This window comes from Choristoneura fumiferana, chromosome Z, assembly GCF_025370935.1.
Source record: "Choristoneura fumiferana chromosome Z, NRCan_CFum_1, whole genome shotgun sequence".
Taxonomy (NCBI): domain Eukaryota; kingdom Metazoa; phylum Arthropoda; class Insecta; order Lepidoptera; family Tortricidae; genus Choristoneura; species Choristoneura fumiferana.
Window position 1 is genome coordinate 13571293 of NC_133472.1, and position 14605 is coordinate 13585897.

At 34.5% G+C, this 14605-nt stretch overlaps 1 protein-coding gene across 1 annotated transcript; it reads right to left on the minus strand.

Moving 5' to 3' along the window:
• Window positions 1–8036: 8036 nt before the first annotated feature.
• LOC141428182 (cytosolic Prostaglandin E synthase-like) lies at window positions 8037–14293 on the minus strand. Its single transcript, XM_074088001.1, has 2 exons — window positions 14188–14293; window positions 8037–14110 (listed from the first exon to the last, which is right to left on the minus strand). Exon 2 carries the CDS (start codon window positions 14103–14105, stop codon window positions 13635–13637), a length of 471 nt encoding a protein of 156 aa, XP_073944102.1. The 5' UTR covers window positions 14106–14110; window positions 14188–14293; the 3' UTR covers window positions 8037–13634.
• Between the last annotated feature and the right edge of the window lie 312 nt (window positions 14294–14605).

Sequence of the window (14605 nt, forward strand, 5' to 3'; positions counted from 1 at the left end):
GGTTTGGAGTAGAAGCGACTCGGATAGGTTAGGTTCAGCTTCTATGTTAGGTTTTTTTATAGCAGCCAATAGATAACTCCCACTAGGAAAGTAGGTTGGATGGATGCCATTCAATATGTTGCTAAATTAAGGTGTTCCAATTTCCAATCAATACATTTGACGAAAATTAATGTTTTAGCTTTTTGATGTTAGGGCTAGTGAAATTAGGTACAACGTAAATTCGGAAAGCTAAAATTAGGGCTAATTAATAGTTAGGCAAATCAATCCTTTTTAATGACCCGATGTGGGTCATTAAAAAGGTTGAACAATTAACGTATAGTTTATTATTAACGTTATTAAACCTTTAAATATGATTTTATTAGGATTTCAATTAAATAAACATAAATAGATCAGTTGCAAATTCATTCAATTTAGACGAATATTTATTCCAACCCGAGGTTGGCAGTATACAGAAAAGAGCAGCGGCTTTCGTATTATGCAACGAGGTGTACTTTTAAGGAGCGGGAAAATTTTGACATTTTGAAAATATGAAACTTCCGAGCATCTACCGAGAGACTCACTGTAACGGATAACTTGATTTAAGTCGTGAGTTATCCATTATAATATCGTTTAATATTTAGAAAATATTATGTTTTTTCACGTAATTTATTATTTAATATCGATATATTTTTAATACTTCCTATAAATTTAATTTAAGATTGTAATCAACACATTTGATCGTATCTCGCTTTTTTCGTGTTGAAGTGAAAGTCACAGATCAAAGTGAAGTTCAAATATCTGGAATTTAGTGAGTAGACCCACCCAACCATAAACTATAAACCATAAACGTATCATTACGCTAGTCATATTAAGTTTATGCACCCAACACTGTCTAGAATTTAAAAACAATATTTAAAAAGTTTTCACCTCAGCACCTCAAACAGGCAGGTTTTGCTATGAGAAATCAGTGAGCAAAATCGCATTTTGCTCACTCCGTTAGACAAAGTAACTTTTTAATTATATTTTTTTTTTGCTGAGTACAGTGTTGAGTCTACTCACTAAATTCCAAATATTTGAACTTTACTTTGATCTGTCATTTCACTTCAACACGAAAAAAGCGAGAGATAGGATCAAATGTGTTGATTACAATCTTAAATTAAATTTTTGGTATTAAAAATATATCGATTCCTAATAAATTACATGAAAACGAAATATTTCCAAAATGTAAATTTTCCCGATCTTTTAATAAAGTATGCAACCTCGTTGCACGAAAGCCGCATCTCTTGTTTTTATTTTATGAAAGAATTCTATGCCTCTACAGTTGAAATAAATATTTGTTAAATTGAATGAATTTTTAACAAATCTATTTATGTTTATGTAATATAAATCTTAATAAAATTCATATTTAAAGTTGAAAATACAAACTGAAATATAGATGCACAGAAAAAACAGAAAAATAAGACCATCACTGGGAATCGAACCCAGGTCCTCGGTAATCCGTACCGCGTGCTATACCGCTACACCACTGATGGTCAATATAAATAATATATGGTATGGTGTATTTTCAATTTCGGTTTTACGGGATGACCGTAAAAGTAAAAATTTGGAATTGAAATAAAAAATACAAAAAGATTCCAAAAAAACAATCATATTTAAAGGTTTAATAGCATTTATAATAAATTATACGTTTATTGTCTAACCTTTTTAATGACTCCAAGATGAGGCTTTTTGCAGTATTAAAAAATAAGTGTAACATTAGTACAAGATTAAATTAGAATGCATGTTATGAGTATGAGTTTTGTATTATATCTACTGGACACTTTTTTATGGTTTTAAATGTGATTATTATATTTGTTTCTTAAAAATCGGATTTTATTTTAAAAAAATGTATGTTTTGTGAACAGGTAGGTTTATGTGGTTTTATTCTTATGTTACATTTAAATTATGTTCTCGCTGCTGAGGTGAAAAATTGTATGTGGCACACGAGACCAAAATTTTTTTGCATCTCGTGTATTTGAATCCCTTGCTGTTCTCAGGATTCTAACCTAGAATCACTCGCTCACGCTCATGATTCAATGAGGGCTATCGCGAATGAATTCGCCGCTAGAGGCGCTAGTGTAGCGTGAGGTCTCCGAAATGTCAAATCTCAGTTTTTGGGTGAGCTACACGGGTTTATTTAGAATTAGAATAATTTTGTGAATATTTTGCAATATCTGTAATTAATTATGGCAATGAATTTCTGTGTTTTGAGACAGTTTTGTCTTTCGGAAACCTTTGTCCTCCCTTTTTCCGAACAAAACGGGGACTATGCAACACTGGAATGCTCGATATTTATATGGTACGGTTTTAAGGTGTATTAAATATGATTTTAATCTAAACTTTGTTTCCACGCCCGTAATAACAGACTTTCAAAACCATACTTAAAAACCTCACGCAACAGTGCGCTATCTAATGAGACAAAAAACGATAGCCCTCATTATAGAATCCTTCGCTTACTCGGGATTCAAAATCAACACTCGCAACAAAAAACAACTTTGCTCTCTCGATGCACAAATAACTATTGTCTCACGGAGTGAGCAAAATGCGACTTTGCTCGCTGATTTTTAGGGTTCCGGAGCCAAAATGGCAAAAACGGAACCCTTAATGTTTCGCCAAGTCTGTCTGTCTGTCTGTCCGTCCGCGGTTTTGCTCAGAGACTATCAATGCTAGAAAGCTGTAATTTTGCACGGATATATAAGTGAACTATGCCGACAAAATAGTACAACTAAAAATTAAAAAAAAAAAATACGGTACCTCCCATAGACCTAAAGTGGGGGTGATTATTTTTCTCATCCAACCCTATAGTGTGGGGTATCGTTGGATAGGTCTTTTAAGACCAGATCCAGCATAAACACGAACTTTACGAGCATGAGAAGTTACAAATATATTGCTTGCGTGTTTGTTAGCTTTATATGTTTTCAATCTTAAATGTTTTGAATATTATAGGTTTTAATTGTTCAACTGCTAGCAAGAGCTAATGAAGTTTTTAAACCCATTTGCAATTATATTTTTGGGGTCTACTTTTTAGTAATCACATAAATTGGTTTCTCCATACTTGTGTTTGCCGTGTTTTACTTTTCACCTAGTATGGAGAAACCAATTAATGTGATTAAGTACTAAAAAAAAAAGTAATTGCAAATGGGTTTAAAAACTTCATTAGCTCAATGATTCTAATTATGTAAGGCACTACTGAAACTTTGGAAATAATGCATAAACTTGAGCATTTTTCGTAACATGGATAAGGAAAAATGACAAAAACTCCGATTATAAAGAAATTTTTTAACAAAAAGTAAAACCGACTCCAAAAAAATAAAAAAATAACAAAAAATGGAACCGACTACAAAACCCTTGAAAATATTTTTCTGGGTAAGTAGGTACGTACTAGCTCGCAGTCGGTGACTCAGCACGAGCCAGCAGGAGTGGGACAATTCACAATAGTCGTCTACCTCACCTACATACTATGTTGGTTTCAATCCCTCCTGCTGGGTCGTGCTGAGTCACCGACTTCGAGCTAGTACGTACCTACTTACCTAGAAAAATATTTTCAAGGGTTTTGTAGTCGGTTCCATTTTTTGTTATTTTTTATTTTTTTGGAGTCGGTTTCACTTTTTTGTTAAAAATTTTCTTTATTTCTTACTTTTTAGTGATTCGTAGCCAAAGAACATCTCACAACAATTCCATTAAGCCCAAACACGACTTAGTTACGTTGTTTTATAACAGAGTTCCGTTGCCTACCTTCTGGCTTCAGCATCAGATCAGTTCGAAAGAATCATTAACTTAAAGCTTCTTCTTAGTCGCTTATCTAGGTAAGTATATTAATCATGATAATTTAAATTTAACCCGTGAAATACTTGTTATTGATAGTAGTAGTTCCGTTGGTCAAATCTGGTCTTCATCATCAGTTCCAATTCACCAAATTATGATTTGCAAGAGCAAATGCACGAGTTACTGCTAAATATATCCAAATTACTATAGGTGTCCCTACAATATTTGAAGAGTTCCCTCGATTTCCTTAAGATCCGATCATCAGATCCTAATTTGCTGCTTATGGGACCTAATTGAAAGCATTCCTAGACGAACTCAAAAAAAATTTTTCAAATCGGTTCATAAATGACGGAGTTCTGAGGTAACAAACATTCAAAAAAAAAACAACCGAATTGATAACCTCCTCCTTTTTTTGAAGTCGGTTAAAAATGATTAACTCCGAAACAACTAAAAATCGCTGAACAAGTACATACATGGGGGTTAAATCGATAGCTTTTGAGCTGCTCTATCAGCTCTCAACGGTTTGTTGTTGCTTTCCGGGACACCCATACAGTCATACACAACAACGTAACGTTTCCTTTTTTTTTGGCATATTAAAAGGATAATTTACATATTTTTTTTGCACGAAGCAAACACAATTATTATACAGTGCTAAATGTACTTTTGGCCAAGGCTCTAAATGTAAAAACCGCTATTTTCCTATTTCCGACTTGAGTGGTGTTGTTAAATATAGCGATAAATTATCTCCATACTAATTTCTACTAAATCGGTTAGGTGGTATAGGCGTAAAGAGATAACAAACAGACGAGACAGTATTAGTTTCGCTTTTTTAATTTTAGTAAAGATGACTGCATGGTGCGAAAGTGTCTTCTAGCTTCAATTCCTTGAGTGAAATTGCATTGGTTCGGTATCAATTGTACGGGAAATTGCCACTTTTTAACAAGTTTTATTTTACAATACAATACAAAACTTGTATGACAAACGACAGGCACGTTGTCTGAGCAAAATTGAAACTATTCATTTTCAGAATTAGAAGGAAGGAGAGCAATCTTGTACTGGTTTTCGTTTGCTCCGGGCACATTCTTGACCGGGAAGGCGGGAACAAAAACGATTCGCTGAGTTTTAGGGTGAGGCATGGAATTACGTAGATGTGCCATGTCTCAAAAGGAGAATATTTAGGAGTCAGTTTAACATATTTTTATTGATTGATTTATTTCTACAGAACAGGTACGAAATTTAATATTATTTCCTCCGGGATGGTACAATCTTGGGATAACGACGTGCAGCGAGAAAGTAGGTAAAGCACGTCAGGCAGGTACGTTATTTACGGTAAGTAGGTATCGTTTAAAACAATGGTGTTCACGAGCGCCAGATAAATCCACACGCGCCAAGATTTCATCTTCGACGTTGTCGTCGCCGTCGTTTGAAGCAACCATTAACATAACCGCGCCATAACAACATCATCAAAGTTACCAGTAACACTAGTATAAGATATTTTATGATCTTTGGATCGCTTAAGACATTTAAATCTATATGTGATGTTATGCTTCCCAACGAAGATGAGATTGCTGGCTCTGAGCCGTTTGAGTCGCTTGAGCCCGGGTTCGGGGGTGGAGAATCCTTGACAGTAGAAGCAGTTTTAGATGCCGGAGCAGAAAATTTCCCTATGTTTTTCCAAAACTTAAAGCTTTCACTTGCCATTCTTGTTAAGAGCTCTATTAAGCGCGCATCTTGTTTGCTAAATCATAATTTTGCACTTTTTACATTTTCTCCACGTAATTTGTAAGATTTTGCTTTTCGTGATGTCACTGCTAGATTGGATGACATGTCTATTGACATTTGTGTTGTAAAGAGCAACAAGTATCAAAGAGATGTAAAGTACTGTAATCAGTACTTGTCGGATGTTTATGATTGCCTCTGGGTACACATGCTTCAAACTTTTGAATCTTTATGTATTCTCGCAGAAAACGGAACAGTTCGAATATTAACGGCTACAAGTGGAACGTCTGCGACGACGGCGGTGTCCGGCGAGACAGCCACTTGCGCACCCATACCAAAGCAATATCACTAAAGCTGCCAGTAATAGTACTAAGATACCTGCTTGCAATTTGGGGTCAGTCAAATTGAAATCTACTGCAAAATTGCTTGAAGTCTTGGAACCCTTTGCTTTCTTAGTAGTAGCCGTTGTAGACTCCCCCATTTTCAACTACTTACCAATTTGAGATCTGTGTCACTATTAACGGCAGATTTTTACACAAAAATATGGATACATGCTTGTTTGGTGTTAGGTACCGGCGGTATTCTTTATTCTGTATTTTGTTTCATTTTTGTGTAGTTTTCACGATACATTTAATTTTAGATTGTTCGAGTTAGAACTATGCTATGTTTTATTTCTAGCTTTCATGCATGACAGGCATAAATATTTTCTGACATTCTAGACGTCGCACATATTTTACAGAGCAGGAAGATTTTAATTTAAATACAGACTCTATTGCCAGCCACACATTTACCTAACCCTTCACCAGGCCGCGAAGAACAAGCGTGTCTTTATAAATTATTTTTTATAGATTTGCAACCGCATTAAACGTCTTGTACAAAATGTATTACAGTCGGATAGGTACGTTCCTGTAAACCAGAAAAAAATGTGGGACACGGTATTCCCATTACCTGTCTGAGTAATGAACTGACAAATTTAGCGTAATTATATTCTTGATCAGGCATAGAGTAATATGTGTCTCACATACTATACAGTATGACATACTCCGGTTTCAACTCCTAATCTCTTACTAAACATTATATCAATCCCTGAAAATATAAATTCATGATCTTTATTCACAACACACAGCTATTTATTTACTTACTTGACACGACAAGACAATTTACCGGTCTATGGGCAAAATAGTTCCCACATAGTCAAACTGTAACAAGTCAATGGGATAGTGTCATCCCACATCCTAATTCTGGTGGAAAAGTATCATGGTGGTAAAATCTACAAAATATCAAAAGTTTGTCAAGGACCTTTATGCTTTTATTTCGCTGAAATTAAGTAGTAATATTCGGATTTTGTCACAAATCACTACAATTACTGGTCAAGTGAATTCAAACGGCTGCCAAAGACACATTATTGGATTTAGCTGTGTGTTGTGATCATGAAATCATATTTTCAGGGATTGATTATTATAATGTTTTGTAGGAGATTTGGAGTTGAAATCGGACACTTTTGGTAAACGATATACAGTGGCGTAGCTAGGCGTGGGCGGAGTGGGCCCTCGCCCACGGCCTCGCACTTAACAGAGCCTCACGAGGCCTCTTTAAATGCGATGCGACCATAGAAAAGGGGCCTCGCTGATACGACTTCGCCCACGTATCATTGGCCCACGTCTACATTAGTCCACGCTACGCCACTGACGATATACTATGAGGGAGACATATATATATCCCTTAACCTGGTAAAGTGTTAACGCCGCAGATAGATTTGTAAAGTTTGCGCATAGTAGTAGAAGGTACGAACCTAAATCGCCCTTCACCGGTCTGATAATAGGATGAAAAGTATTTTATATTATAATAAATTTAGTATATACCTATTAGAAAATACAATTAGAAATGGGTTTGCTAAAAAAATAGCCTGTCCACGATTATTTTTTTTGCAAACCTATTTCTAATATTTTCACATTATACTAAATTTATTATAAAATACGTGTCATGTTTCGTGTCATGTTGTTAGTTACGTGGGTTACGTGTCGTGTCATTCTATCTTCATTCTATTATCAGACCGGTAAAGGTCGATTTAAGTTCGGATCCTAGAAAAATTATCACCGATATCATGGAACCATAGAGAAATTAACTAATTGAATACAGTGGAGATATTCATATTACACAATTTTAAAGAATAAAATTATTTAACCACTGCGGCGATTGCTGCAATCTGATTGGCCGGCCTAAGGGCAGCAGGGCTACTACGAAACTCGAAGTTCGTCTCGTGCGGTCCCTCTGACACTTATACTATTTAATACGAGAGCGAGAGGGACGGTACGATACGAACTTCGAGTTTCGTAGTAGCCCTGCTGGACAGAAGATCGGCCACACATTGTATTATAATCGATATTGATAGTCTTTGCAAGGCATACAAACAGTTTCATGTAGGAATGGGACCTTTATGGGATAGTGGAAAAACTATCGCTATAAACTAGTTCCATTACGGTACAAGCAGTAAATCACTAATGCATTACAAAGGATCCAATAATACAAAGATACTACTGTAATTTGTAACTTATTTAATCACAAATTCACAAAATAGCTGCCTGATAACTCAAAGAAACAAGAATGCACATACAATGTTAGACCTAAATTCACTATCTTTAAAATACCATCCCTAATCCACTGTCTGTAACTAAGAAACTGCTGTGAGTAGAGTTTTTGTCTTGGATATAAAGCTATAACCTCGATAAACGCTACTGTCTCAGATACTTTTAACAAAACGCATACAAGCAGTGCATCCTCGTGCGTGTTTTATGTCGCTCTCACGTGGCGCGATATTTCAATGTTGCACGGCACTTTATGGTCTTGTATGCGTTTAGGACACACTCAAGTTGAAATTCAAAACTTGGATAAAACAATACAAAAAATACACATAATAAAAGACAATATTGAAATAGTATAGGTACATAAACATAAAGCAGCTGTAACTTTCTTTTAATTAGTAACCAAGTCATGCCTTTACATTTATGTCTAGCTAAAGGCACTACAAATAGGCAGTAATATTGCTAGCATTGGTTAATATTTTAAAGCTGGTTGCACAATATTGAGTAGTATGGTTACATTACATACATAACATATTGCTAGGTAGCCCTGCAACCATATATCCTTTCATGAATGAGATATTGCAATATGTCTTAGGTGTAAATACACAACCTATTCAGTAGCGTTTAATGGACTATTTATAGAACTCTTCACTAGTTAAGAAATTTAGTTTGTGTATACAAATTTTGGTAGGTAATTCAACCATTCTTTATTTTTAAGCAATGAAAAATTAGAAATTATTTTTCGTTTGTGTGCCGAAAACCTTATTGTAAAAGTATCTGATTTGTTTTGTTGTTTTGTAACTTAATACACTACCGTCAGAAAATTTAAAGCTAAGTTTAGACTCGCAATAAAAATCGTGCAATTTGGATTACATTGCAAGGCCGTAAAGCCAACGAGTTTGTAGTGGGCAATCGAGCGCCGCAATGTAATGCAACTTGCACGATTTTTCTTGCAAGTCTAAACTTTGTTTAAGGCCAAACACAATTTTCATAAATTCTTATACAGAACATCAAATTTAATTTCTAATCAACATAAAACAACGTAAACTTATTATTTTTATCTTTTAATCGTTAGCAAAACTCTTTTCACCATATTTGTGAGGAAAAAGCATTTAGTTGAGAATACTTACATTTAAAATATATTTTCAAACACTTATTGATGTTTTAATGATATTATTTGTTTTAAGAACTTGAAAACTCAGTTCTTCACATTTCATCCTAGTTCAAATAAATAGACCTAGGTGCTGGTATCACATATCGCTAAAAATCGAGACAGACTCGGTTTGCTAGGGCTCCAAGTAAAAATCATCGAAATAATGGGTCGTGCTATCATCACAGTCAAAGAGAAAGGCAAGACAGAGCGATATATAGCCAGTAAATTGAATATTTCTAAGACGGCTGTTCATTACATTTTTTCGAGGAAGAGGGTAACTGAAAGTTAAGTGGATCTTGCACGTTCTGGCAGACCCAAAGTATCAAGCGAGGTTGAAGATTGAGGAACTGTGACGATGAGCAAAAGAAAATCCCCAGTACGTCTACTACAGTAAAATAAAAACCAACTACTTCAACATGGTCTCTTGGGCTGTGTGTGTAGCTTTTAAAAAACCATTATTACGCAAACCAAACAAGGATTGGACTTGAACACTGGTCGAAAGTACAGTCAAGGCCAAAGTTGCAAAAATATGTATACACGGCCTTAATGTTAATGTTATGCTAGTGCATAAAGTCGTGTATACATATTTTTGTAACTTTGGCTGTGTCGATATCTTTGCCCTTGACTGTACTATAGACAGATGAATCAAAGTTCGAAGTTTTACATATTTTGTTGGTCCTAAACTTTCTGACGGTAGTGTACCTACCTTCATTCAAAATTATTAAAGCACTATACATATGAATCATTCATTAATGTCTTACAGCATCTCTTTATTATTATCAGTTAACATTATCAACGGGCCCCGCGAACATACATGTAATGCCTTTTACACCATTTTTTTTATTATTGTTTAATTACGTTCTTTTAGCTATAACGGACCATCTGTACTTTATTTAAAGTAAATCCATACTAATATTATAAATGCGAAAGTGTGTGTGTGTGTGTTTGTATGTTTGTCCGTCTTTCACGTCAAAACGGAGCGACGGATCGCTGGATTTTTCGCATAAGTAGAGATAGTTTATGGGTCAGACAGTGACAATATGGCTACTGTTTATCCCGAAAAATGCACAGTTCCCGAGGGAACAGCGCGCGATAACCGAATTCCACCCGGGCGAAAGCTAGTATAATATTAAATAAGTTATTTTAAGGCAATGTAAATGTTTGTTCTAGGGAAAAAAGAAATATAAAATTCGCATGAATAAAATAATATACCTATCTTACACATAGATACCTATGATACACGTGTGTTATTGTTTAAAACAGACGAGATATATCTATATATAAAATAAATTACATGTAAAGTAGTTTTACACGTTTATTCATGTCATATATTTTATTGCACGTTTTTGTATTCGTTTTTGTATTGTCTCATGAAATATGCACGCGAATCAATTTGCTTGTGTAATAGCCTATATTCTTCACAGTTTCCAAGTAACACTTGGAAGTTAGTGTGTATTTATTTTTGCATCTATAATTAGCAGAAATAAAAACTGAAACACTTTGATAGCAAAATACTGCCCTCCTAAGCCGAAAGGCGCTACCTCAAAAAAAACGCTTTTCTGTCATTTACACCATGTCATGGCCTACCAACCCCTACAAGCTATATTTTAATACTAAAAAACAGCAATAGATGGCACTACCATTAACATTTGTAAATTATAAAATGTGAATAAGCCGAATTAAGTAGAAATATTGAGATTAGAATAAAGATTAGCATATTTTATATACACAACTTTACGTCAATTTTATTATTCAACTCCTTATTTTGAAGATAAGAAACACCATAAATAATAAATTGAGAATACGAAAGTATAGGTCACATGTGGCTACATTTCAGCTATAAGGCTTTCGTAGTGTTTTGTGACGCTAGATGGCGAATAACCGGAATGCGCTTGCTGGGCTTGCCCCGCGCTTGCACACATTCGCCGAAACTATTTGAGAGAAACATGCCATTTTCTTCTAACAACGTAAATAAGACAGAGACATCATGCGCATCTCTATTCGTCTAGGCTCAGTTGGTAAGCTTGTTGGTTGTTGTCAGTGTACCGTTTCCTTAGTGTCTCACTAGATGGCAATACGTATCGTGTTATTTGTGTTCTCACTGGTGCCATCTATTGGAAAATCAAAGGAAAGAAAAATAGCCAGTTGAATAGCCAGTATTAGGGTGATACCATTTGCTTGTACTAGGTGGTGTCTCTGTTATATTATCTACTTTGTGACCATGTAATGCAGAATGTTTTAAGCTACACAATAGTATTAATAACTCAAGTGTTTTTTTTTAGATGGCGCCTTTTGGCTTAAACGGGCAGAATAGGTGATATCAAAAATTCACAGGAGCATCCGTGCCAGCGTTTATTATCAAAACGAATTTCCTATTTGAACATAAGTGTACTCCGTAATACATTTTCGACCTTTTGCCGCTGTAATATGAATAATAGTGTAAAACATCTTTGAAATAAAAGCACAAATACTTTTTCACAAGAATAAAAAAATAATTGGTATTTTTTGCATTTAGAAAGAAAGAAAGAAAGAAAGAAAGTTAATTCACAGTTAAAATTTCAGTCGAGGCATATAATTGTTGGAGTATTTATGTTCTTTGTTTTCTTCATACATTGTTTCAAATTTAATCCATCAGATGAAGAGCTATTACAGTTTTTCCGATTTTTATTTTTCCTGTAAAGGTGATGTTTTGATATTACACGTTTATTTGCGGGGACTGTCGATATATGGAATGTAAGTATATTCCGTATCTGCAATATTCATCAGTATGCTCCAACAACAGGGTATTAATTAAATATGTATAAATGATAACCACCACAATTTTTACTTACTCTATCATAGACAGTTGTTACTTGCATCCCAGTGCTCAATATTAATTCTTACTAAGCAACAACTTGCGGGGGTGACACTATTTACCGGCCCGGATAATATCGACATGGAAATACGGATATAGATATTCATGCTCACGTCCATGTTGGTAACAGACATGAATTTCTGTAGGAGTGTACACGAAAAATTGGGTCAGTATTTACATGTCAGTATTAACCAGGCCGGAAAACAGTGTAATCCACTTGCAATAGTTGAGTTCCTGATCCACAATAATTTACTTCCTCCGTCCTAACAAGATCTGAATGAATTTTGTTTTTATAGAATAATTTCTTTAGTCTGTAGTCTGTCTTAACATTGATCCAAAATATTTCAACTGGTGGTTGGGTTAGTTTGACTGTGAAAGGAAGCCATACATTAATTTATGCTCACAGTGTATCCGCATCAAAGGCCTGACTAAATTTTGAATCAAAAATTCAGATGAAAACATTTACAGGTCAAACGTACTATCTGTATAAATATTCTGGAACAATTTTAAGACATCTTGTATTTAAAGTTTTTTATTTATTGCAGTACAGCCAACCAAGTAAGTGTTTCTAACTTTTGGCGAGTTTCTATATCTGAATTAAAACAATGAAGCTAATCAGACAATACAGCTGTCTGAGTTTTAAGCCATAAAACTGGCATTTAACCTTTCCAGTGGCAAAGGAATTCCTTGGATGACTATACATTTGACAGTTACTCTAACCATTGATTTGTACCAAGTCTATAAAAGTATGCAAGGACTCATGAGGTTAATGATTTAAAATATTCCAAATCCATAAAATGTATCTATCACCCCTAGATTTTTAAAATATAATTACTATGGCTTATATAATATAATTAAAGCCCAGTTCTCCTAATAACATGAGGAGCAAGGGCACTGTACTGGGTGTTGTTTGCCCAGGCATGCTGCTTGGGTGTGTTTGGTAATTACTGGTTGCAATGGTATCTGCTCATTCAGCAACTAACATTTGGCAACCGGATTCATTTTGCAAACTCTTAAAACTGTTTATAATTCAGAATTTCTTTCAGGGCCGTCATGTGGAACCCTTTAGGTTAGATTAGGTTAGTTTTGTAAAAATCCTGAAATATTTAGTTTCAGAAATATTAAACAGTTGTGAAATTTATGGGGTTGCAACATTTGTTGCGAAACATTGTACATTGTACATTTTCAATGGTTATGGCAGTTTAAGGATGTTTAAACATTTTGAAGACAACAATTTACCATAGTATATTGTTTTAATGCACCAAGCATTGGTTGTGTTTGGTGCACTGTATATTATACACTTATAATTTAATGAACATTAAAGAATATTCAGCATCTCGCAATGCATTTCATCTTAAATTTAATACATAACAAAACATTCACCAAAAGCACAAACATAATCTAAATAATTAATGATAACTATGCCTTTGCCAAGGCTAGTAGTAACTACCACACTATTTCCTTGTATAAAAGCACAAATATAAATTAATATTCTAGATGTCTAGTTGGTTTTCCATAGCCTTGTAAATTTGAGATTGTTTACCTATTCTATGTCAGGAAGATCTTCTTCAGCGGAGCTAGAATCATCTTTTTCAATATCATCACCAAAGGGGCCCATTTTGTTGGAAAACATGTCATTCATGTCATTTAATTCTTCATCACTCTCATCCTCGTCCTGCCAGCGGTTGAAGTCGACTTTAAGCCAGTGGTGTTTCTTCTTGTCGCTGGTCAGCGTGGGCCAGAATGAGTCATCAGTCTTATCTTTCATTAGTACAACCTCAATGTATCGGCCTTTGTTAATTTGTGTACTTTTCTCCACGTCTATTTCGGCGTACAGCGGTATGTCTACTTCGTGTAGTTTTCGTCCTGGTGCACATAACCCTTTAAAGGAAATGCTTTTCTTTTCAATTTTGATATCTGGTTTCTCACATTCAACATTGAACGTCAAAAACACACGAGTACTTCTCTGAGCCCATGAAACTGATGGAGGTGTAGTGATTGTTTCCGCCGACATATTGACTGAAATTTATTCGCAAACTAATATATTGCTGACTAACTAACGCAATAATGATTATATTCTATAACTATATACTTACAAAGTTTATGATAATTAACCAATTTTCGAATTCTAGACGTCTCAGAATCACAGCCGCACCACAGACTACAAATAGAATAAAGTTGAGAACAAAGACTACAGCATATATAGTAAATTGTTAACTTAAAAATAACCTATCGCAACGCAGGCAGCCAACCTAACAGAACTCAACATGTTTTTGTGTTTAATTAAATGTATTAACTCTATTCTAACCTATATTCCATCATCTTTATTAAACTTGCAATTTAAGCTTCTTGCTTGCAATAAAACTTTGATATAAGAACATTAAATAAGTATTTAAACTTAATTAAAACTTTACTAAGTATAAAAGAAAAATAACTAAACTAAAGCTAAAAAAGGACAGATCTAAATCAATCTAAAAATAAAATTACAATGAACTGCAGCTGTATAGGCTAGTT